The sequence below is a fragment of the Notothenia coriiceps genome, unplaced genomic scaffold (genome assembly GCF_000735185.1).
Source record: "Notothenia coriiceps isolate Sejong01 unplaced genomic scaffold, NC01 NC01_scaffold00000495, whole genome shotgun sequence".
Taxonomy (NCBI): Eukaryota; Metazoa; Chordata; class Actinopteri; order Perciformes; family Nototheniidae; genus Notothenia; species Notothenia coriiceps.
This window is the reverse complement of record NW_011333196.1, coordinates 93,084-117,633: the sequence shown is the minus strand read 5'-3', so window position 1 is coordinate 117,633 and position 24,550 is coordinate 93,084. Positions and strand designations below refer to the sequence as shown.

General features: G+C 39.5%; 2 protein-coding genes across 2 annotated transcripts in view; one reads left to right on the top strand and one right to left on the bottom strand.

Annotated features, from left to right (window-relative positions):
* Positions 1-2,575: 2,575 nt before the first annotated feature.
* LOC104954845 (roundabout homolog 1-like) lies at positions 2,576-13,976 on the top strand. Its single transcript, XM_010782036.1, has 16 exons — positions 2,576-2,824; positions 2,907-2,988; positions 3,082-3,250; positions 4,343-4,509; positions 4,615-4,736; positions 6,763-6,997; positions 7,140-7,261; positions 7,426-7,597; positions 8,676-8,870; positions 9,994-10,020; positions 11,088-11,127; positions 11,319-11,473; positions 12,138-12,494; positions 12,576-12,695; positions 12,789-12,924; positions 13,826-13,976. Exons 1-16 carry the CDS (start codon positions 2,576-2,578, stop codon positions 13,974-13,976), a joined length of 2,499 nt encoding a protein of 832 aa, XP_010780338.1.
* A 4,986-nt stretch (positions 13,977-18,962) lies between these two features.
* Positions 18,963-24,550, bottom strand: part of LOC104954836 (roundabout homolog 1-like) — a 92,875-nt gene continuing 87,287 nt past the window's right edge. The window contains exons 5-9 of the mRNA XM_010782025.1: positions 23,017-23,155; positions 22,784-22,911; positions 20,382-20,390; positions 19,709-19,833; positions 18,963-19,142 (exon numbers count right to left, since the gene is read on the bottom strand). Coding sequence (XP_010780327.1) covers positions 18,963-19,142; positions 19,709-19,833; positions 20,382-20,390; positions 22,784-22,911; positions 23,017-23,155 — 581 coding nt within the window. The remainder of the gene's footprint in view (positions 19,143-19,708; positions 19,834-20,381; positions 20,391-22,783; positions 22,912-23,016; positions 23,156-24,550) is intronic.

Sequence of the window (24,550 nt, the reverse complement as noted above, 5' to 3'; positions counted from 1 at the left end):
CTTTACAGAAGAAATAAACATGTTTCTACTACTGGATGCAATACACATTATTCGGGATATAGTTAGATTCCACCTTCATGATTATGAATTGGTGAGTGAATTGTTTTATAACGCGACCCTTTTATTTATATTAGGCCTTAAAGTTTTTGCATGAATTAGGGCGTGGTCACTTTGATGGACAGGTACGTGCCTCACTGTCAGCTAACAGCAACTTGTCCACTCTGCTTGGCTACAACGTTAGCTAGTTGTAGTTACTGTACTTGATATATATATATATATATATATATATATATACATATATATACAGTTTAGTTCAGAGGCGCGGGAAGGTATTTTGAGTGGGGGTGCTGAGGAACTGGACTCCAGTGAACACTATTACTATAGAGCACGCACAAAAGCGCGAGCACAAGGGGCGCTACAGTGGAATGTTCTACTGCAACACTCCCCACATGCAAACACACAGTACANGAAAAATGTGTTCATGGGACGGAATTTATCAACCGAGCGTTCATGTTGGTTATACTGGTAAATTTTTTGTCAGAGACCGTTTACATATAGTATTATTGTAAAAGTAACAGTCTGTGTCGATGTACCATGTTCCGGCAGCTGCTCTAGGGGGTTCTCACACACTCTAGGGGGGTCCAGGGGCATGCTCCCCGGGACAATTAAGTTTTAAATGTTTAAGTTAAATGCATCAATCTGGTGCGCTTTGAGACACAAAACGAATTCATAGATACTGCTCTCAACACTCATGAAAGAGAGCTGTATACTTTTCAATAATCCAAAAATCTTTAGAATATAATCACAACCAATACGAAATCATTTAAACTTGTTTATTTTATAAACTCCTCCATCTTATCTTATGTGGTCTAGTTAGCATTCTTTCTTTTTATTTATGCATATTTTACTAATCACTCCCCTTTTAAACTGCATTTTAAATTTTTGACTGTCCTATAGTAGGCCTACGCAGTGGAATGATTTGTTACTTCATTTTTTACTATATTAAATAGAAAAAGGTCTGCATTGGAAATATGTGTTTACATGACTAAAGAATTTTAGAACCACTGACATAACTTCGACTAAAGTTAACTATCCAAACACTCAGAGATTCCCTTACATCACCTGATATATAGTTATCAGCCTCTCATTCTGACAGGAGATAGCTCCCCCTCTCCTTGTTGTAAAAACAGCTTCTAATATCTGTTAGCTCTGAGCTAGCACCAGATGCTAACATCAAAAATCCCCATAACTGGTGCGCACTCTCTTCTAGCTCTCTCTCTCTAGCTCTCTCTCTCTCTCTGTTTCCCTCGCTCACAGAAGCGGTGTGCTCCTCCGTGACGATGGCGGCTTGCATTAAAATAAATAAATAAACATTTGTCAAGTGGGGGACACAAACAGGATTTCGAAAAGTGGGGAGGACATGTCCCCCCTGTCCCCAGTGGAAATTACGCCCATGCGTGTGTGTCGTCAAGTGCAATAAATATATATGCAAGTTGCAACACACACAGTAAAACTCTCATGCCCCTCATGTGTTGTATAGGCTGGCATGAATAGGCTGTGTTCAATGGGGCTGATGTGTTATGTAGATTCTGCCAGGTCAAGGTCAAACTCCTTATGAAGTGGTGAGGTGCCGCTCCACATTGCTTTTCTTCCAGACTGCAACGCTGGTCCCGCAAATCAAGCAAGAACGTGATATGGTCGATATTCATTGTGGAGGGATGGGGGGAGGAGGGGTGTTAGATAGATATAGATTTGTAGTAAAAAGATAGAGTTCGCTATGATTGAGGTTTTGTTTATGCATAGGGCAGATTCTTCTGATTGTATTTCCTTTTTTTGTGTGTATTTTTTACACTTTGGATTTGCTTGGGGAGCTACTTATTGAGACGTGTTGGAGACCCCTGATATAGGTGATCTACGGAGCCCCTAAAGGGACATTCAAAAAAACGGGTTAATATCTTGCGCACACGAGAAAGTATCTTGTGCGCACAAGAAACTAACCTGTTATCCCGTCTTTTTTTTGTTAGTTTTTTTTAAAGTTACCGCTGCGCCAAGGAGGAAGTGGAGCACACAGGAGACAACCATTTCATTGCACTGTTATGTTTACGTGGGGAAATGACAGTGTATACATTATTTGAGATATATTTCAAACTCAGACATTATGGACATTTCGGCCAGGGGTGTAGAGCTATTTGTTTAAGCACCGGATTGGCAAAACAGGAGAGTCTGTAAACCAGTCTGCTTTGATCTATGAATTAATGTCCGTGACTCTCAGAGTACCTGCTGCCTGTTTAAAGGGAAACAAACACTCAGAACACAGACACACAGAGCGGAGCTGAGCAGAGCACAAACAAACTCACATCATGCGACCTGGTGACCTGATATCTCCTTCATAAAAATAATAAAAGGGGAAGTAATCGGGCAGTTTGATGTGTGTAGAGGTGTGTGTGGGGCGGATTGGCCATCTGTAGAATCTGGAGAGTCACAGAACGGCCGGTCGTCAAGGGCCGTTGACGGCCGGCACCGCCCTTACATTATTATGTTTTTAAACGGCATCATTGAAGTTACTAGTGGCCGAATGTCCTTCTTTGATTTCCCTATTGTGTTTGCTTGTTTATTAGCTGGGTCAGACCACCCTCCTCCAGTGATTAGACAGGGCCCAGTCAATCAGACCATTGCGGTGGACAGCACAGTGCTCATGGGCTGCCAGACAGCTGACTCTCCACCCCCGACAGTCCACTGGAAGAAGGATGGTTTGGTGATGTCGCCTTCAGACTCCCGCATGTCCATTACCGACTCAGGATCTCTGGAGATTCGTTACTCTAAGGTAGGAAGCGTAACACAGCAGTGAGTGTATACAATTACAGCAACCACACTTCTACCCACTAATATCTTCCTCCTATCCTCAGCTTGGAGATACAGGCTTCTACACTTGTGTAGCTTCTAGTCCCAACGGAGAGGCCTCCTGGACAGCGTACCTACAGGTGGAGGGTAAGCCACACAAATCGAGACATAAAGTAGAGGTCCATGCTAATAGTCCTGAGGTAGTGTACTTTTATTGATTTGTTGGTTTCTCTACGGCAGAGTTTGGAGTTGTTGTTCAGTCCAGTGAGCCGTTTGACCCCAGCCTAATTCCCAGTGCTCCATCCAAACCTGAGGTGACTGACATCAGCCGCACTTCTGTGACTCTGTCGTGGAAATCGGACACCAATAATGGCGCGAAACCTACATCTTACCTCATCGAGGCATTCAGGTTAGATGTAGTATACAACATGTTTGAACTTCTTCTATATGACATCTAACAAGGGAAGCACTCATGTATAAAATACATTATAAAAACACATACAACATATAATCTGTTTATAGCACTGTATGATCATAGTTTAAAGCATGTGTAGATACTTATCATGCTATTACAATAAACATGTAACACATTGTCAAGCATTATATTTGTTGTTATATGTTCAATAATCAATATACTTAATAATTCAAAGAGTTATAAACAAACTTCTAATGTATTTTATGATTATACTGCAAATATCATATAGTAATCATTCATTATATAGAATTATAAGAAAGGGATCATTTACTGGCTCTCAAATCAGTCTGGAGGGTTATTTTAGCAATAATGACCTGCTCGCTGTACATTATCCAACTACAAAAAAATCTATATTTTGATTAATAACATTGACTTCGATTTGTTTTTGCTTCTCCTTAGACACATATGCCCCTTACTGTGCTTTGCTGTCAGTGAACATAATTGTAACCACTATTGATATCAGTGGTCTGTTATGAAGAAATAACAGACTGTAGAATACCGTAATTGACCAATCAGGATCAAGTATTCAACCAGGATGTGTAAAAGACTATAATGTATAACAACTATGAGTAATACACATCGCAAAAAACAATTAGTGAATGACATCTATGAAGTATTACTTCCTTACTGATACTTGACCTTGTTTTAATCATTATAGAATGCTTTTTAATGTATTGTGATTATTGTTATAAAGCATAATGAATATTTATGAGGGGTTATAGGTATGCTGTGCTAAAAGCAGATGATTGTGCATTACACTGTACATTTGTGTTTATAATGCTTAATAGACATGCGTTTCAGAAAGTGTTGCTAGCATATTTTGACGACTTACTATACACTGAAAAAACTAAAATGTTGACTTCAATTAAATGTTTTATCTCAACAATTACACATGATTGTATTAGGTTGGTTGAAAGCAAAAATATTAGGTTTAACTTATTATTATTTCCTGTATTTCAGTGTATAGACATCTATGAAGGTTTATGGAACCCTCCTTCCTGATGTCATGTCTTCCTCTCCCTGCAGTTATACGTCGGGCAGCAGATGGGTGACCCTAGCTGAGCATATAAATACCCAAACCTTTGTGCTGAGGAACCTGAAGCCTGCGACTGTCTACCTCTTCATGGTCAGAGCGGTGAATGCTTACGGCCTCAGCGACCCCAGCCCAATCTCCAACTCCATCAGAACACAGGGTCAGTTTGAGCTTTTCACTGCTTTTTCCTTCCAATTTCAGTTTGCCTGAATGCATCATTGTTGCTATTTACTTCTTCTTTTTGTCCTCTCTTTTGTGCCAACAGACAGCACGTCCACCATGCAGGGAGTGGATCACCGTCACATCCAGAGGGAGCTGGGTGACGTGGTAATCCACCTGCACACACCAACCGTCCTCTCCTCTTCTGCTGTCAGGGTGCAGTGGAATGTAAGGGGGCAGTACAGTCCATATGTTGTTCTACATGTACTCGACGTCAGAGTTAGAATGAATGTGGGAAAGGGTCAAATGTTCAAATCCCAGTTAATGTCAACAAAAACTTCATGATAGCAAATTATATTAAAGCCAAAGGGTTAGGTTTTGAAAATAAAACCGGATGGCATGTGCTGAATAAAGGATAATTTGTCATTATTTTTTAATATGCCCGATATTTTCTGGATTAATCAATTAATCGTTTGGTCTAAAACTATTGCAGAAAATAGCAAAAATTGCTTTAAATGTCTTTTGAAGTCTTGTCATTTTCAAAAAAATCCCAAGAGATTCAATCTCATATGATATTAAAAATGAAAAAAAGGAAATTTCAATATTTCAGGGGAGGGAAACTGCATTTTGCATGAACATTTTTTTTATGATGGATTGACTTTCAATCATTTCCATTATTTTTTATTGCAATGACTTATCGAGTAGACGATAATCAGAAACCAATGTTTTAGAGATTCTTATAAAGCACACTTACACTATCTAATGGGTTTCCCCTTATTACCCTAGGCAACATAAAGAAGTGTGCTGTCAATGATAGAAAATATACTTTCAACAGAGATGTAGTGAAACATAGAGATCTGAGGATCATGACAGCGCCTTGGGATAAAGAGAAGTGCTAAAATATTTACTTTATTCTGAAATTACATTTATTAGCTGAGAATAAACCCCGCTGCTCAGAGAAGCACATTCATCTTTGGTCTGATGCTTTTTCCAAACACAGGAATGTACTGTATTTGCAGCATTTTTCTAGATTGATGAAGTGTGTTTGGATGTGCCTATGCCTCCACAATAATCCCTTAAGCATTCTTTGTGCGGTTTCAAAGTGGAAAGTGCTTACTCCTCTCCTAGCTTGATTTTTACCAGAGCTTTTTTTACCATGTTGAGACGGAGCTATTAATGACCTCATAATGTGGTTTGCATTGAGGATTCACAGACATGCTGAAATATTCATCAATAGCAACCTGAAGGCAAAAGGAATGAACTTCGCTTAAAAAAATCATTCCTGCGGGATTTTCCCTTATTGAAGATACGGATCTAACCTTCTACATATTGTTTTAACAAACATGCAGATTCAATTGCATTCCCAATACAATTGTTTAGTTTAGTTTGTAATACAGTACATTCACACTATCACTTTTACATGTTTACAGTTAATTTAACCAAGTACTGTTCAACCCTAAGTTACATTATAAGTTATTTACTCATTTTCATTATCTGCTACTTCTACTCCACCACAACTCAGATGCAAATAATGTTCTTTTATATCCATTATCTGTCAGATATTGTTACTTTAAAGTTTAAGCTTCAGATAAATAAAACAAAATATGATCATCAAATAATTCAATAAGTATTATTGTTGGTTAAGACAACACTTTATTTAACCCTTAGTGAAGTTCACAAGCTATCCAGGCACTATAGGTAAATCAAGCTCCTCATTTTACAGCTGCAACACCATAGTTATGAACACAAATCATCATTTCTGTTTATTAACATAGATTCTAAGGACCTTTATCAGTCCAACAGTATAACAGTATATACTTTTTTATATTGTTTTATTTTATTTATTTGATAGTTTTTTATATTTTATTGTATTTATTCATGTTGTCTCATGTCTGCATTTTGTTTTACTTAGAAGGTTATCGGTCGTCAACTTTTCGATCATTATTTATGTTATTATCATACCCTTTCCCCTCTTAATTTACGTTATGATGCCTCATGTGTGAAAAAAACATTTGACCTGAATTAGATTTCTTCTTTCCTGTTTTAATTTGTGTTGTGTGCCATGTAGTTATAGCACTTTGAGCTGCACCAAGTGTATGAAAAGAGCTATAAAAATAAAGCTTTATTAGTATAGTTACCATTATTTCTACAGTGTGGCTTCTTTAACATAACTACCTGAGTACTTCTTTCAGCTGTGCACATTGTGTGATATTTCTGATGCTTCATGCTGTTCTATTTTTAACTTCTCCACTAGGTCGAGCAGCAGTCCCCGTACATTCAGGGCTACAAGGTGCTCTACAGGGCGTCCGCTGAGCACGGGCAGCCGGAGGGGCAGTGGAGCGTTCTGGAGGTGCACGCCCCCCGGGAGGAGGGGGTGGTGCTTGGTCAGCTGAAGAGAGGGTCCATCTACGAGTTCAAAGTGCGGCCCTTCTTTGATGAGTTCCAGGGAGCTGACAGTGAGGTGAAAGTGGTCCGGACGCTGGAAGAAGGTGACTTAAGAACTTATGCTCTGCAGTGATACATATATTTGCTTATTGCTATTGTATACCATTACTTTAATGACTCAAATGTAATAACAGACTCCACCTGAGGTTTTGTCTGCATGGTAAACGGAATACCTTATTGTCATAGCCCCGAGAAGAGCACCCCAGGGTGTTACAGTGACAAAGAGTGATGCCAATGGGAGCGCCATCCTCGTTGCTTGGAAACCACCTCGAGAGCGAGATGATGCTGGAGTCATTCAGGAATACAAGGTTAGAAATGAAGCCCCCCCCCGCCTCTTCATGTTACTCATGCACTGAATCATGTGTAATACAGGTGAAAGAATTATGGAAATGGTATCTTTGTGAGGCTCTTATCATCAGACGTGTCCCTCAGGCAATCACCGTCATCTCCTCTCGTCACTTTATCTCCACAGATCTGGTGTCTGGGTAATGAGAGTCGCTATCATGTGAACCAGTCTGTGGACGGCTCCACCTTCTCCGTGCTGATCTCCACTCTCACGCCGGGAATCCGCTACAGCGTAGAAGTAGCAGCAAGCAACGGTGCTGGAGCTGGGGTCAAGAGTGATGTCACCTTTTTTCAATTAGGTGAGAAACAGCCCAAGTGACTAAATCTAAAAACACTGACAGAGTCTCAGGGACAACACTTACTATACAGTGTTCATGGAAAAAAAATAAAGCTGTATATTGTGCTTACCCTGCTGTTGCCTCTCTTCAGCTGTTTAACGATGCAACAATTTTCTACACCTAGAAATCTTAAACTATGCATCCTGCTAGTGGTGGACTGAGTACTCAAATCTTAACACAACCGTGTACAACTACTCTGTAACATGTAACAGGTAAAAGTAGACATACTTTAAAGTAGAAACTCTCTGTTACAAGTATTGGTTCCAAAATGTTATGAAGTGAAAGTACATTAGTATCAGTAAATTAAGCAAAAAGTACTAAGTAGTAAGCAAAAGTACTCTTCCTGCTCAAGTGCCCATTTCATAATAATATATGTTATAATATTATTGGATTATACTTATTGATGCCTCAATGTATTCTTTACTTTAGTATTGCAGCTAGTTAAGGTGAAGGTTTCTGTTTTTATTTTATTTTTACTTTCAAATAAACTCTGGATAGCTTGTGAATGCCACCAAGGGACCTATACAATTTTATTTTAACATTTAATAATATGTATTTTATTCGTTATATTTCGTATTACTACGCTTTTTTACTGAACTTATAATACTAATACAAAATACTAATAAAATCAATAATAATAAACTTTATTTGTATAGCTTTCAAACTAAGTTACAACCTTTAAAAACAGAAACCTTAACACACAGAAAATAAAAAAAGAGCGAGCTAAAAACTAAACTTATTTAAGGACAAAGAGAGTTACAATAAAGCAATTCTAAAAAAGTATTTTTTTCAAATAGCAGCGTTTGCAGCCCTTTACTAAAGTTATCAAATACGTGTGTTGGAATAAAAACAAAAATATTGGCATCTGTAATGTAGTAGAAGAAGTCTAAAGAAGAGGGAAATGGAAAAAAAGTAAAGTACCTCAAAATGATAATTAAGTACAGCACTTGAGTTTCTATCCACCACTGCTTCATGGTAATCATTATCATCATTATTAAAGTAGCTTTTGTGCTCACATGATGTTTCCTCTTCCTGTCAGACTCTGCAGGCGAGATGATGGACAGCGAGGAGAGGGACACGTTGTCTCAGATCTCAGACGTGGTGAGGCAGCCGGCCTTTATCGCAGGCATTGGCGCCACCTGCTGGCTGGTGCTGATGATCTTCAGTGTGTGGCTCTACCGGCACCGCAAGAAGAGAAGTGGCCTCAGCAGCACATACACCGGCATCCGCAAGGGTGTGTGTGTTCTTCTTCTGTGTCTGTGTGTTTGAGAGGGCTGTATGTTACAAATGCAAACCATTAAGTCCAAAAAATGGTTATCATGTTGCTGTTGTCAGAAGTTGGAAGTAGTGGAGTACAAATACTTCGTTACTGTACTTAAGTGCATTTTTCTGGTATCAGTAATTTACTCCACTACTTATTTTTCTGATGAGTTTTTACTTTTACTTCTTACATATTTAACACAAATACCTGTACTTTCTACTTCTTACATTTTGAACACAAATACCTGTACTTTCTACTTCTTACATTTTGAACACAAATACCTGTACTTTCTACTTCTTACATGTTGAACACAAATACCTGTACTTTCTACTTCTTACATGTTGAACACAAATACCTGTACTTTCTACTTCTTACATGTTGAACACAAATACCTGTACTTTCTACTTCTTACATGTTGAACACAAATACCTGAACTTTCTTCTTCTTACATTTTTAACACAAATACCTGTATTTTCTACTTCTTACATTTTCCAAACAGGGTGGTTCCTTTAGTTTGAATGTGTGTTTGGTGGCGTGATCATTATTATTTAGAGTCATTGATTGAGATTGTACAAGAGATCAAGACATGACACAACACTAAACAGCAGTTTCATCTCAGTGATATTAAGGAATAATTTAGATGATAAGCAGATCACATCAAAGGGGGAAAAAGACTCTGGGCTAATCTTCTTTTGACACAAATAACACATCTGCATTCAGGACTCCGCAGACAGTCAAAGGCTGACCTTTAGGTGCTCATTTGTGGAGTGTCATTTCCTGAACACAGCGCAGTTCTTAGAGGCGCGGGCCTGTCAACCTGCCATTACCATGTCTGCTGCTACAACACTAGCGTTATTTCCCCCCTCTGTCTCGGGCTGCCTGTCACCCCCATTAACCTTCACCTGGACACTCAGAGGGAGCAGTTAGGCAGCTGGCATGTGGTTATTTAAATGTTTATTGACAACCACAATGTCCGTCACAAAGCAGCAAGTGCACGCCTAGACATGACAAAAGCTCAGTGTCAGTAACAGCACATCGCTGCTGTAATGGTTAAACGCTTCTGCTAATTATTTCCTGTCTTTGTCTCTCCCTGCAGTGCCATCATTTACCTTTACACCTACAGGTACGTAAAGTGTGACTTCTCAGCCAATGTTTGTGATATGTTTGTGTTTGGCATTTTTTTGTCTGTCTTTTATTTAGTTCAAATATCCTAAGATAATTACACGTGCGGTGTCCCTTTAATCTCGTATTTTCTTCATTTTCATAATAGAAAGGTGTTGAAGCACAATTTAACACTGCACAATGCTAAAATAACATATGGATGGGATTTTACGAACATCTCAACATAAAATACCACAATTTCCCAAACTAAATACACATTAGCTGAATCTAATGGACATGTATTAAACACCATTATTGTCTGCATTGTCTCTGTTGAATCAAGTAGATCCCCACTCATTCTGCAGTGCACTTATTTAAAATAAATAAACTGCTACAAGTAATCAAAAAACTGAACTTGAAAAAAAGTAGCATTTATCAGCAAATGGCAGCATTTTCCTTTTTCCAAAGGAGACAAAACAAATGTGTACATTTACAGAAATGTTAAAGTAATACACAATAATAGTACAGTAGCTTTCCTTGGTGTGGGCTCATTGAAATACTTCAACTAATAAATAATAAGCCTCACAAGTGCAGACATTGATTAACAATATGCAGAAACTCAGGTAACATCTGTTGTTAGCTATACATTTCTTAATTGCATTACAAACATATACATGCATCTGTTTAATAGAAGTGTGTGTTTGGCTGTTCATAATACACCTGATACTGTGCCAAGCCCACCTGCTCACAAGGTTGAAGGCTTTGATTAAATCAGGGAAATATGCTGTGTTTTCTAAGAGAATTTGTAGTTGTTTGACATTTACTGGGTGCAGAGGAGAACATGTCTGAAACAGTGTTTCTGAAAACGTCATGTGAAGGTTGTTGAAGGCAATTATTTTACATTGTGTTGGCGCACATTAAACCACAGACTCAGACTCTGAGCCCTATTGATGGAGGCATGTATTGAAGTGTATACTTTTGGCTTCTTTCTCAGAATGCCTTTCATGGCTTCACCTCCTCTGCCTTTGGCACTTCCTCTTCCTGACAGCCCATCAAGGTTTAATGTATTTTTTCTGTTTCTCTTTGCAGTGGCATATCAAAGAGGAGAATCAGCGTGCAGTGCTGGCAGGTGAGTGATATTTGTGTCCCTTTGTGTTATATAGAAGGCTCACAGGATAAATGCACTTACACTGTGGAGACACTAGGGGGAGGTGTCTTCCTGCTCCAAACCCTGTGCATCCACCCCCTGCTCCTTCATCAGCAACACATGATGAGAGGGGCAGGTTTTGATTGACAGCTCTGTGGTCCTCCTTGTTGCAGACCTGGCCTTCTCAGCATGGGGGAACCTCTCAACCAGCTGTGGCTGCCTGACAATTGGCCAAATGCATGTGCCAATCACAAGGACTGTAGCATCAACTGCTGCAATAATGGCAACGGCACCAGTGACAGCAACATGACAACATACAGCCGCCCAGGTCAGTGCCAGACTGACCACATGTCAGAGTTCACCGCAGGAGCCCTCGGAGACACAATTCCATTAAAACAAACATTTTTATTTATTCTGCAGAGGAAGGTAAAGCAGAACAGTATCAAAGAAGGGCTTTCAAGATACCATTGCTGAAATAATTCATAATAATGATATTATTGGGATATTTCTTGAACATTTGATAACATATAAATTAATATTCCTTTTTTTACATTTTGTCTCTTTTTAAGCAAATAAACTACAATATAGGCTATATCATCACATGTGTTCTAACTACATGAATAATTTAGGGTCGGGGATTCATCCAAAAAATCTAAATGTGTATCTTCTCAGAACCATTACATTTGTTTTACTTATAAATAACAGAGATATTGCTACCGATGTACAGCTATCCTATTTGTACACACCCAGTTATGTGTCTTGTAATGAGTTTAACAGTCACTGAGGCTTGAGAAATACAAGAAGTTGCAAGTATTGCATTAATACATGTATCTTACTGTCTTATCTTTGCTTTTGTTGGCTAAAAGTATATCTACAGCCAGTATGATTATGTTATATAGATAAAGATATACTGTACTGTGTGTCTTTGAAACTCAAATCCACTTCCATCAAAGCTGCAGCTGTGTGACTTCCTGTGTTCATGTGCTCCTCAGCTGACTGCATAGCTAACTATGGAAGCCATCCTGAAAACAAACAGCTGGGTCCTGAGATGGCCATTTACAGCGACGTGAACCTCTCCAACAAGCTCAACGACATCAAGACGTTCAACAACTCCAGCCTGTGCTACGCCAGCCCAGGAGGAGACCCAGCAGCCACGTACGAGCCCATCCCCTACGCCACCACGCAGCTCATCCAGGCCAGCATCAAGAGTAAAGCAGCTGCTGGGGGGGCTTTAGCTGAACCTATGGACATGCACTGCTGGAAACAGCCCCCCAACCCTCCTCCAATACCAAAGGAGATGATGGCACATATGCAGTACAACATCATAGAGCAAAACCTGCATAATAAAGGTAAACGGGGTCACGTTGGATGTATTTGAAGTCATTTTAATGCTAAAAAAAAGAGGTTTAAAATGGTTCTTGCTTCGTTAGATCATCTGAAAGGAAGTGAAGGAATGATCCATCCTAAGACTATCCCCTACAACCAGAGCCGTGATCACAGCACAGGCGGCTCGCACCACAGCTCCGACAGAGGCAGCAACAGCACCGCGGGTAAGGCCAACGGCTACCTGGCACTCTGGTGAATTTAAATGAGGCGAGACATAGGTCTGTTTTTTACCTTGATGTCTTCTTCTCACATCTCAGGGAGTCAGAATCAAAAGAAAGGAACGCGGGCCCCAAAAATCCAGAAACATAATGCAGTGAGCTGGGGAGAAGCCCCGCCTCCTCCTCATGCTAATGCCTGGGACTGCGACGAGTACAGCCTACCCATGGAGAGGAGGTACGAGTGGGGAAGGACACACTGTAGTTCTGTACCATACACACTTTCTGTCTTGTTTTGTCAGTCCAAAACGTAAAGATGTTCACTTTTATATGTAATTAAAAGCAGGACATCTCCATTATTGAGAAGGTATAAAACATATTCTGACATTTACAAATCTGAAATAAATGTAAATACATGTTTTCTGCCATTACTCTACTCTACTACTCTAGAGCGCCACCATCTCCATGGTGACTATCATGCTACCCTACCAGCTTCGTAAGATTTTTGTTTGAGATACAGCTGGTTTAGACTGCTGTTATATTTTATTATTACATATTTTTGAATGTCAATCAATTCATGAAAAAATCAAAAAGCAATTCAGGGTTGTATTTCCATTCATAGGCTACTTGAACCCTTCATACTTTTGCCAGTACGACTGTAAATACATGTGTTAAATTGTATTCTACATGGTCTTAAAAAGTCCATTACTTGTTTTAACCTGCAGAAGACCCTCAATGCTGAAGTTGTCAGACCTTATGCTCTAAACACATGCAAATCTTCTGTCAAAACACGTCTTTATTGTCGCAACCAAAGAACACATTTCACAATTAAGGCTTGTCATTGTCAGACGGTTTACTACGACATCAGGTTTTATATCACAGAAATGACTTCATAAAACCCACAATGAACAGAGGCCTTCTAACAGATGCAGCAATTCTGCAATAAAAAAACAGATGGTGCAGGAAGCTTATTGTTCTTCTTCGTACGTTTTTTTTCCCTATGATGGAAATGTGTGTTGCGATTGCCATTCCAAGGGATTTGCACTGATGTGTAATGGGCTGTGACTAATGTGTGGGGACTGCCAGCACCCCTCATTCCTTTAGCCATTACCTCACGTCAGTTGTCCTTTTCTTATCAGTTTTGATCCAGACGGGAGAATTGAAGGCTGCCCTACTCCACCAGTTAGAGGGGCGGCCTCGTCTCCCCCCGTCGTGTCTTACAGTCACCCCCCCAACACACAGGGAGACCGGAGCAACGACCTGCACAATGGAGCCCAGCACCTTAGGTAACTAGATTAAACCTTTACTGAGAATACATCCAATCATGTTATTTGTATTTATTATATTTTATTGTTTTATTTTATTTGACACTTTTTTTACATATGTATTTATAGTGCGTAGTCCTTTTTAGCTTTTTTTCATCCCAGCTCCGGTGACCAGATTAAACCTTCCTTGCCCACGTCCAACCAGGTATCCCAGGTATTTCACCTCCTCTTGAGCCAAGGATTCACTAGATTGCCACATCTGCTGCTGCAAACCTGGTGCAACCATTAAGAACAATGTCCATTCATCTTTGAAAGGTTGCAGGCGCTCCATGAAGACCAAAGGGTAGTACAGTGTAATGAAACAAACCCATCCCTGGAATCTGAAAAGTTGTATACTCTTTGCAGGCTGGTTCAAGAGGCACTTGCCAGTAACCTTTACAGAGGTCTAAAGCTGTGATGTACTTAGCTTTCCCCAACTGCAGTAGCTCGTCAATACTTGGCATAGGGTATGAATCAAAACAGGAAATGCTGTTCAGCTTCCTCATGTCCGAGCAGAACCGAGGTTCAGTGGTGTTTTTTTTAGGAACAAGCATAGGGTTTAACCACTCACTTCTAGATGGTTCAATGACTCCCATGTCCAACATCAACTCTACCTCCTTCCTCTGGTTCCATCATTCTTTCAGGAATTCTGTAAGGCCTCAGGCGAACAGGTTTAGTGTCCTTCAGTACAATGTTATGCTTTATCACATCAGTGCGTCCAGGTTTCTCTGAGAACAATGCTGGGAAAGATTGTTTAAGCTCACCCAGTTGATGCCACTGATCCAAACTCAGATGCTCCGGAGGGGCCTGGGGTTTACACTTCTCTCTGTACGGCACCATGTCAGCCTCCTCTGCTTCCAACGCATGCTCTTCTTCCAGCTGGACATCTTGAATCATCAGAACATGTTCTCCACCTGCCTTCTGGTTTTTCCTGTCATGATATTCTTTTAAAAGGTTTACATGCAACAACTGTTTGCACTTTCTTTTATCAGGACAGAGAATTTCATAGGTCACAGGGCCTGCCTTTCGGGTTACTGTATAAGGGCCTTGCCACTTGGCTAGTAACTTACTTGGCCCTGTAGGGAGCAGTATCAAGACTTTCTGGCCAGCTTTCAGCTCTCTTTCACGAGCACGTTTGTCGTACCACACCTTCTGCTTATGTTGAGCTGTGTTGAGGTTTCAGCTTGTAGCCTTGGATCATCAGCACGCATTGCATAGGGATACTGTTGAACAGGGTCATAGTATACTTCTGAGTCCTGCCTTGACTTTGAAACCATGTCACTTCNACGTCTGCTTAAAAAACTCAAATCAAAGCCCATTCATTTCGCCTTTCTTTCATGCTGTGCAAAGAAAAAGCAACGTCTTAATCCAGATATTTGACCATGACCCATCATGGTCAAATATCTGGATTAAGACGTTGCTTTTTCTTTGCACAGCATGAAAGAAAGGCGAAATGAATGGGCTTTGATTTGAGTTTTTTAAGCAGACGTTGAGTTCAATAATTTGTACGGCCCTCGAAGGATGTTGTAAAAATTGAAATGGCCCTTGAGAGGAAAAAGGTTCCCCACCCCTGCTTTAGGGGCTCCATACTATATGATGCAATTTAGTTCTTTTTGTATGAATAAATGGTATGTTGTACTGTGGGTGGTGAGTGTTATTTCATCTTATTTGCCGATGCCAAATACACGTCTCCATTATATGTGCATGTTACTGTATGGAGGATAAAGTATTACGACTCTGAATCTGAATCATTAATGTGTACATCTGCCTTTTGGCCAAATCGGATACTATAATATATGAAACATTACAAATAAAGTATATTGAAAAATGCCCACACTTACTCAAGTATTGTATTGGCCCAATATTGTCTCTCAATGCAACAAAGCGGAAATGAAGTCACTCTCATTAAGAAACTAGAATTACAACTAGTAATTCAATTTTCGTGAATGTTCGTTCATAATTTCATGACCTTAGCATTTTATCTTACGTGGGTGAAATTCTCATAATAATTAGCTTTTAATTCGAATCCAAGTGGATATGTGTGCCAAATTCCCTGAAGAGGTTCCTGAGGTATCATGTTCATGAGAATTGGATGGGCAAACAGATGTGTGTACAGATGGAAGGAAAGCCTGAAAACCGGCACAAAGTAATGAAAAATGTGATGAAGTATTAGGTGCCTAAAAAAGATCTATGGTATTTGAAAGTGTTTCAAATTAAAAAATGTGATTTCTATTCCCTACTGTGTCAGATATCAAACTGCTATTTATCATTAATGTCTTTATTTAATGTCACACTGTGTTCCCTGCAAACACCAGCTATTAATATTGAACATATGTTTTATGTTTATTGTATAACACACTCCAGCTACAACGTGTCTAAGGTGTTTTGGGGTCATGTTCAGGAAACTAAAAGCATCTGTTTGAGGTTACAGAAACATTGTGGTCATTGTAGGGATTGTATGGGTAAAGTCAGGTTATGCAAAGGGATTTGTTTGCTTAATGCAGAGGAAACAAGGTCTCTCAACTGAACTCTATCCCATGATGCTGTAATTTCCTCTTCATACATGTTACCTTCTTCTCTGTTGTCTCAGCTCAGCTTTCACATGTTCCTCATAACTGCCTTCTCTATTGTTGCATTACATCTCCTTCCCTGTTCCTGTCTCCATCTCTACTCTCACCATCAACTAAAAGCAACATGCCAACAAAAAAAACAGAATAGGGAATTGATGTTCTTAAAAGATCAAAGCCACGAAGAGAGAGAAAGAAATAAAGTAGAAAAAATGAAAATGCTGCCAAAAAAAAGAAAAGACAGATAAGATGTGAAAGATATTGAAGGGAAAATTGGCAAACAGGGAACAATGGGTTTATGTGGCTGTGCAGGCAGCGGAGTAAAGAGAAATCAACTTTTCCCCTCCAGCGGAGAGCAACTAATCGTTCGTTCAGCAGTAGGTGCTGGAGCCGGTTCCAATCACAAAGGCAGAGCCCAACTAATAACAACCCCACTTAGATAACACAACTCTTTTCCCTCTCCCCCTCTGACATTTTAAAATCCTGTGCATGGGGGCAGGGGTTCTAGATAAATAAATAAAAAAATCAGTGGAAAGAAAGGTGATGAAAACACGCCTCGAAAACTGCTGCAGGTAATGTGGAGCAGTTATTTCCATACAAATGCACCACTCCAAATGGGGATGAGGAGTGTGGTGGGATGGAGAGAATTTGGGGGAGGGGAGAGTGGAGAGGAACATGTACAGGCTGTGAGTGCAATGCTAGAGACCGCCGAGAAAAAACTACATAAAACATGACCCCATCTTTATTTATTTCCATTACCTGTAGCAGGTTTTTCACTGAGTGGATGCTTCTCTTTTCCCACTGAGGCGGCTGCAGAAAACATCTCCAAAACAAGCATGCTTTATACATAATAGGGCTGCACATATGTACATAGCACACTGTTACCCAAACACATGTAATCATTTTCACACAGGTTATTTTAATTGGGAGCTTGCAGCCTTTGCTGGCTGTGTGTAATTACTGGAATGGGCCTTCAAGCATATTTAAATTACTTTTTTTTAAAATAATTAGCACAGCTATTTCCTCACCTAGGATTTTGATGATAGGCCCTCATACCAGTTCTCATATAAAAGTAATTTAAAAAATATATTACATGTCAATCTTGCAGTCCCAACTCACAAATAGTTGCAGTAGATTAGAACACAGCCTTTGTTGAATTAATAGAAAATAAAATTACGATTGATAATAGTATTTCTAGATATACATTGTTATATTACATTACACAGTATATTATTTTGCTGTGCAGTATTTCAAATTGCATCCTGTTTTAGCCTGTTCTATTTTATATTGTTAGGTTTTTCTTTTTCCTACAATTAACTTGCCCCATCAGAGTATGTAGCCTGAATTACTCAATTGTAGTAGGTACAAATTGTGACTAATATTTGGGTATTAAAATATAAGCAGTTTGTAGCTTAAATATGGCCTGTTATGCTTTTTGGGGTTTACACTTTCCTGAATTGTGTTATATAGGTTTTTGTGCATGTACAAGGTCTGCAAAGGCTAACATCCCAAAGTTCCCTGCAGATGGAGTTTCTCTCCCACACACTCCCCCTCCCGGCCTGAAACGCCTCCATTGGACTCCTTTGTCTACTTCTTTGTAAACTTCACTAGATAACAGTCACGCTTTTATTGGCTAGCGATCCATTGAATTGTAAATAATTTGCTAAGGGGCGGGACATTTCCAACACATCTCTAAGTGGTTGACCAATCACTCCAGAGATGGCCAGCTAACCAATCAGAGCGGACTGGGCTCTGGTTTCAGACAAAGGGTGAAAAGAGGTGCTGCAGCACAGGCAGTATGAAAAAAATAAAGAGCTTTTTGAACATTAAAGCATGGAGACATGTCCCAGTAGAGGCACAAAATACAAACATGAACCTGAAAATGAGCCACAAGGGCCCCTTTAATATTGTTCCTTCACTTTTTTTTTGACTAATCTACAAAAAATATCTGAATATTCTGTAGTAAGTCTGTTATACTCAACAATAATACGCTACCATTTTTTAAATGTCTTTGTTTCCTTTGATGTCTTGTTGGAGTAACCTTTTTATTTTCATTGCATAGACAACTAATGTGCAGATGACAATGAAGCCTTTGAATATTTCAATTTCCTCTTACCCTTTTTAGATTACATTTTGTTCAGTTGTAAATGAAGAAATTCTATTTTCACAGGTAAGATACACAAGGCCAGACAATCCTCACACACAATCACCATGGAAACAGACTGTTTTGTGCCCCCCGGTTATTACCAAATAATACACCTTTAGATAAGGAAGTCTAACACACCTCACACGCCTAACAAAGGAAAACTGCTGCAGTAAAGAAGCCAAAAAACAAAACATTGAAGCTAAAAATCTGCCAAATAAAAGCACCCCCCTCCCGTCTGCCCTCCATCACACTTTCCCTTTTACTCACAGTCTGTGACCTCCAGCAGCGCTTTGATTATGACACTCCCGGCGATGTTGAGAGCCTGGCAGCTGTAGAAGCCTCCATCAGAGCGCTGAATATCGGTGATGGTCAAACTGCCCATCTGGGACACAGACAGACGGCTATAGGGCTGCGGCGGATGGTTGGAGAACAGCAGACTCTGGAGGGGCAAACAGAGAGTTAGAAACACATTGGCTTTATTTGCTCTGTGTAGCTTTAGTGCAGGGGTCGTGTCCAAACTTTTTTCACGGAGGGCTACATACAGAAAAATATACGAAGGGCTGGGCCGCTCACTAGAGGTATATTGCCTCATAAGTTCAGTTATAAGTAAGAAAACTCATTCTAATGTATGTAAATTATGTTGGCAGCTCATCCCTTAAAACAGAAGCCTCTGAGTGATTATAATAAGGAGAAATAGAAAGGGTGTATTTCAAGTCGTTATGTTAATAAGGGCTCATATCAACTAAGATATGTTAGAAAATATTTAATTGACTGAATTATTTGAAAAGTGGTCTTATTAATACATGAATACTGGTGTGTAATATATGTTTACATTTATATTTAAGAAGTACAATATAAGACAAGCACAAGTTTAATTTGTGGGCCATATTCAATTGTACTTTTTGAATTTGCTGAGGGCTGATTCAAAATGGTCCGCGGGCCGCATTTGGCCCCCGGCCCGTAGTTTGGACACCCCTGCTTCAGTGTTATGGGGGGGAATCTCACCTCACTGCCCTCCCTCTGCCAGAAGATAGCGGGCTGTGGGTTGCCAGTGGCCTCGCAGTGGAAGGTGACCGTCCTGCCCACCCCCACCACCTGGTTCCTGGGGTGGATGGCAAACGCTGGGGGCACTGCAGAGGAAATGAGGCGCTAATTACCTGGCAGCCTGACACATTTTCATCATTTAGATTTAGCATATTCAAGTATGCATGAAAAGCTAAAAGAATATAGTATGTAGCAAAAACAGTCATTATTTACCTTTTTCATGAACAAACAGCACATATCTTTTAAAGAGGCCCTATTATGCTTTTTGGGGTTTTCCCCTTTCCTGTAGTGTGCTATGTTTTTGTGCATGTTAATGGTCTGCAAAGGCTAAAATCCGAAAGTTTCCTCTAGAGGGAGTTTCTCTCCCAAACACTCCCCCCCCTTTCCTGAAACGCTTCCATTGGATAACTTTTTTACTTCCGTTATTACGTAACACTCGCATTAAAGCATGGAGACATAGTAGAGGCACAAAAAAACTCAAATTAACCTGAAAATGAGCATAATAGGGCCCCTTTAATTACCCACACAGAAGATGAATTACATACTGTATTGATGGATGGAATAAGGACAATGACAGGAGCTCAAGATTTCTTGTTGCTGTCTGGTGGTGGATGAGGGATGGAGGACAACTTACCGGTGTTGACTACAAGGAAGAAACAAAAAAAGAACAATGTAATGAGTAATGTACATGGAGATGCAAAGAGGCTTTCAACAGTATAACACAAGCTTGGAGATGCAGCACAATGAAATTGGTATGGCAAAACAGTATGAAGTTAGCAATATAGCAGTGCAAGTCAAAAGTGTATTCACTTATGTCTAAGAACAATTTTTATGTTTTATCCAAAATATATATATTTATTTTATTGTATTAATTTCATTTCTGTTCATAGTGTTTTTTACAATATCCATTTTCTTTCATTTTTATTTATCCGTTCAAAAATGGAGGGGTAGAAGGAAATAAAAGAAGATGGATAATTTATTGATGATTAAGTATTAATATGATTAATTTATCTCCATTTCCTCCTAGATATACTGAATATAAAGGGCATGAATGATATGAGAACCAACCATATGCTCATACATTTTAAAAAATACTTTGAAAATAATCACCATAAAAGGAGAGGATGCTTTTAGAATCAAAAGTGTAACGCCTTAAACTTCAAAAACCAGATGTCAAAGGACAAGATGTGCTGTTTAGCCCCTATTAGCCCCTGCAGACTGTGAGGTGTGAAAAGTACATGTAATTGCTGGTTTGAGTTACAGAGCCCGTCAGCCTCGAGGCGCATTTGGACACAAGATACAATCCCCTAACGAGGACATAAAACTGTGAGGGCAGAGTAACGAGCATTGCGTCCGGATGGAGGGGAGCTGCTGGTGCTTTGTGAAGATTTGCTCCAGTAAATGCACTGGACAAACAAAGACACTTTTTAAGATGAGAAGTACTGCGCATCCTGACATCTGTAAACTAGATTTACAGCAAAATGAATGGCTAGCTAACCAGCTTGTTTTGGAACTGCTGCGGGAGGAAGACTGCGGTAATTGCTTAACATTTTTGGGTTCTGAGACTGTCTTTAAAAAAATGTAATCACATGATCTTGCAGGAAAGCTGCTTAAGCACCCCTGTCTGAAAGGATGTGCATCATGTATAGGACTTCTTTTTTTAAAAGTTATCTAACAGACCCTGCCAGAATACAGATTGTTTAAACGAGTGCAACGCTGAGAAGTCATTTCATTTCAAACTTGGGACCTGTGCAAACCGTTAAAAGCTCCTAGGCCCGATCCATCTGTTTTAAATGGCAGCTGTTTAATACCAACCAAATGTTCTATGTCAGTAAAAATGATTTTGTGGTTACGACTATATTTATGATCGCGCCTGCCAGAGTTTTTTCTTTGTAATAAAACCATAAAACACACATTATCTTAGATAACTCTGTTTCCTCATATGCCATGTATTCCTTCCCTTCTCCATTCAATTCCAAAATTAGCTATGCTACCACCACCCCCCCCCGCCCCAGCACTCGTTTTCTCAGGTTTTTGGAAGCAGAGGAAGACGATGCAATTAGAAGCATGTCATTTCCCAGCATGCATCCAACCTGCCCTTATCTTTAATTAAGTCAGAGTGCCCTCCCAGCCTATGTCACCCACTGTGTTACTGCCTTGTGTGTTTAAGTGTGTATATAATGCTGTATGCATGTTTGTGCAACTATGCAATGTGACTTGTTGCTCTTTCCTGATGCTGATTTATGGAATGAAGGGTGTCATTGTGGCGGGACCGCTCAGACAAAATTAATCCATTTCCTGCGGCCACGCAAACATTTACTTTGCATGCTCTTCTCGGTTTATTCAGGACATTACCATGAAATGTGTTGTAAACAAACTGCTGCAGTGTCCTAATCGGAAAATAAATGCTACTATATGACCTCAGGCAAGGAAGTTAAACAAACTGAAAAAACTAAAACAGAGATATTTCTGCCTCTATTTTTATTAAAAAAAAACAGCAGCATAATATAACTTATTTTCCTCTTTTTTCATGCCATTTGGTTTCTGTGCTGACAGTGTTTTAATAAATGATAAAATAATTATTGTTTCGTTCATGTACTAGAATATAACAAGGACATGCAGCACTTCATTTGGTTTAAAATGCAACCTGAAACTATTATTGTTTGGAAATCTGCAGTATAATGCAGCAATGAATATTATTCTACCTATGTTTTAAGTAACTATAACTCTATATATTTTATGGGCTGTCATAATGTATGCAGTGATTTTTTTTAGTCATCAATTCAATAATTGTCTTCCTGCATTGAATGGTTTGGAAAATCGCAGCATTTCTTTACAACTGGGAACTGAGAGTCACTGCCTGCTAATTTGTGACACTTCAAAGCAGGATTAGTTCTCCTGCTAGGCTAGAAGCAGCTGTGTTGCAAATACTTCATCCATGAAAAGGAAATCTGAGAAAAAAGAGTGTGAACTGTGAATAAAAGAGAAGATGGGGCATTTAGATGACATCACATGTGAGGGTCGGGCTGTACTGACCGTGGACAGTGAGCGTGGCAGATGATTCAGACTTTCCAACCATGTTCTCCACCACACATGTGTACGAGCCCACGTCAGAATAGGTCACTTGGCGAACAATCAAGGTATGGTCCTCTTGGATTTCAGATCTGGAGGCAGGAGCAACACACACAATCAGGAGATGAAAGGAGAGGTTGGAACGCTGGGTTTGCATGGTGTGTTAATGTGTGTATAGAGGAGCCTTTGTGCATTACCGGCCCTTAGGCAGGTCAGAGTCGTCTTTTCTCCAGCGGACAGTGGGAACAGGGTCTCCTTGTACCGCACAGTGGAACTCCACGCTCTCCTCCGCCAACGCCACCACACTGCTGGGCCGTTTCACAAAGGTTGGGCGCTCTGCAGAACACATGTCAATGTAGTGGTAGATGAAGTACCCAGATCATTTACTTCAGCAAAAAGTTGTTAAATGTAAAAATTATTAGTTATTAATTATAAGTAAAGTCCTGCATTGTGATCCTTTTAGGGATAGCATCAAAATGTATTAAAGGATTAAAAAGCATAAACGCTAATTCTCATGTGTGCTGTGTCAAACTGTAGTATTGGTTTAATGAGATTGTAATTTGGCTGTACAATTGGTGAAAGACATTGTAATATTGGTTTTATACATTCGAATAGAGGGGTACAAATGGTGTAATATGTTTGTAATTTTGGTGTAATATGCGTGTCATTTTGGTGTTATAATGGTGTAATATGGGTGTAAAATATATCAAATAAGGCTTTAGTAATAAATAAATTTACTCCATTTATGGGCAAAGGAATCACAGGAGAAAGAGATTGTAAACTGGAAAATAAAAGTCTTGAAATGTGCCTATCTAGCCTAGATGCATTAGAAAATACACATTATATATTTTCCGAAATATGCATATGTCCTTGCCAATGTAAGGGTTAATGTTGCAGGTAAAGGAATACCTATTTTTGTAACCCTTGTTTGGTGTTCAGGTCCGTGGGACCCGTTTTCATTATTTATCTAAAGAAAAATGATATGATCAATTATTTTTTCAAACTCACACTCAATGGCCTTGGCTAATTTTCTGTGAAGAACATATATCAGAACACATTTTCAATGACCACCCGCTGTACCCCCCCCTACACATTTATATTACATACAGGATGTTCGGGGCTAACAAAAGTGTGGAAATCGTAGGTCCTGTGCACCTGTGCGTGTGTATGTGTGAGACTTCTGTGTTTCTGCCCCTACTTTTATAATTTTTGAATCATAAATCTAGTCGCCAGAAGCAAAATGCGAACGTTATGCTATAAACTAACTACAAGCCAGTACAGCAGCAGGGTCGCACGACTTCAACGTCACGCAAATTTAAGATCGTTTCAACTGACTTGCACTGAAACTGCACTTTGAACACTTTAAATATATTAACATTTTAAACTGTATACCCCGGTTATCTAGGCCCTTTTTGTTTTGTTTAATGTATACCACGTTTATCTAGGCCCGTTTTGTTTTATGTATACATGTCACACTGTAGGAAANTTTCTGCCCCTGCCATTCCTGCACAAGGTTGCAATTTTGTAGATGAATTCAAACATTGTTGATACATTCAAGCACTGACACCTGTCTGCTCTCACATTCCCACATTATGTCTTGCATGAGCCAATCTTTTCACTCTATCCCAGCTGCAAATTTGGGGAGGTACACAATAAATAAAGCTTCGCCAGTTTGGGTCCTTATCACAACTGATCAAGATGGCCAAACAATTCTCTGCTCAGAGGGCCTTG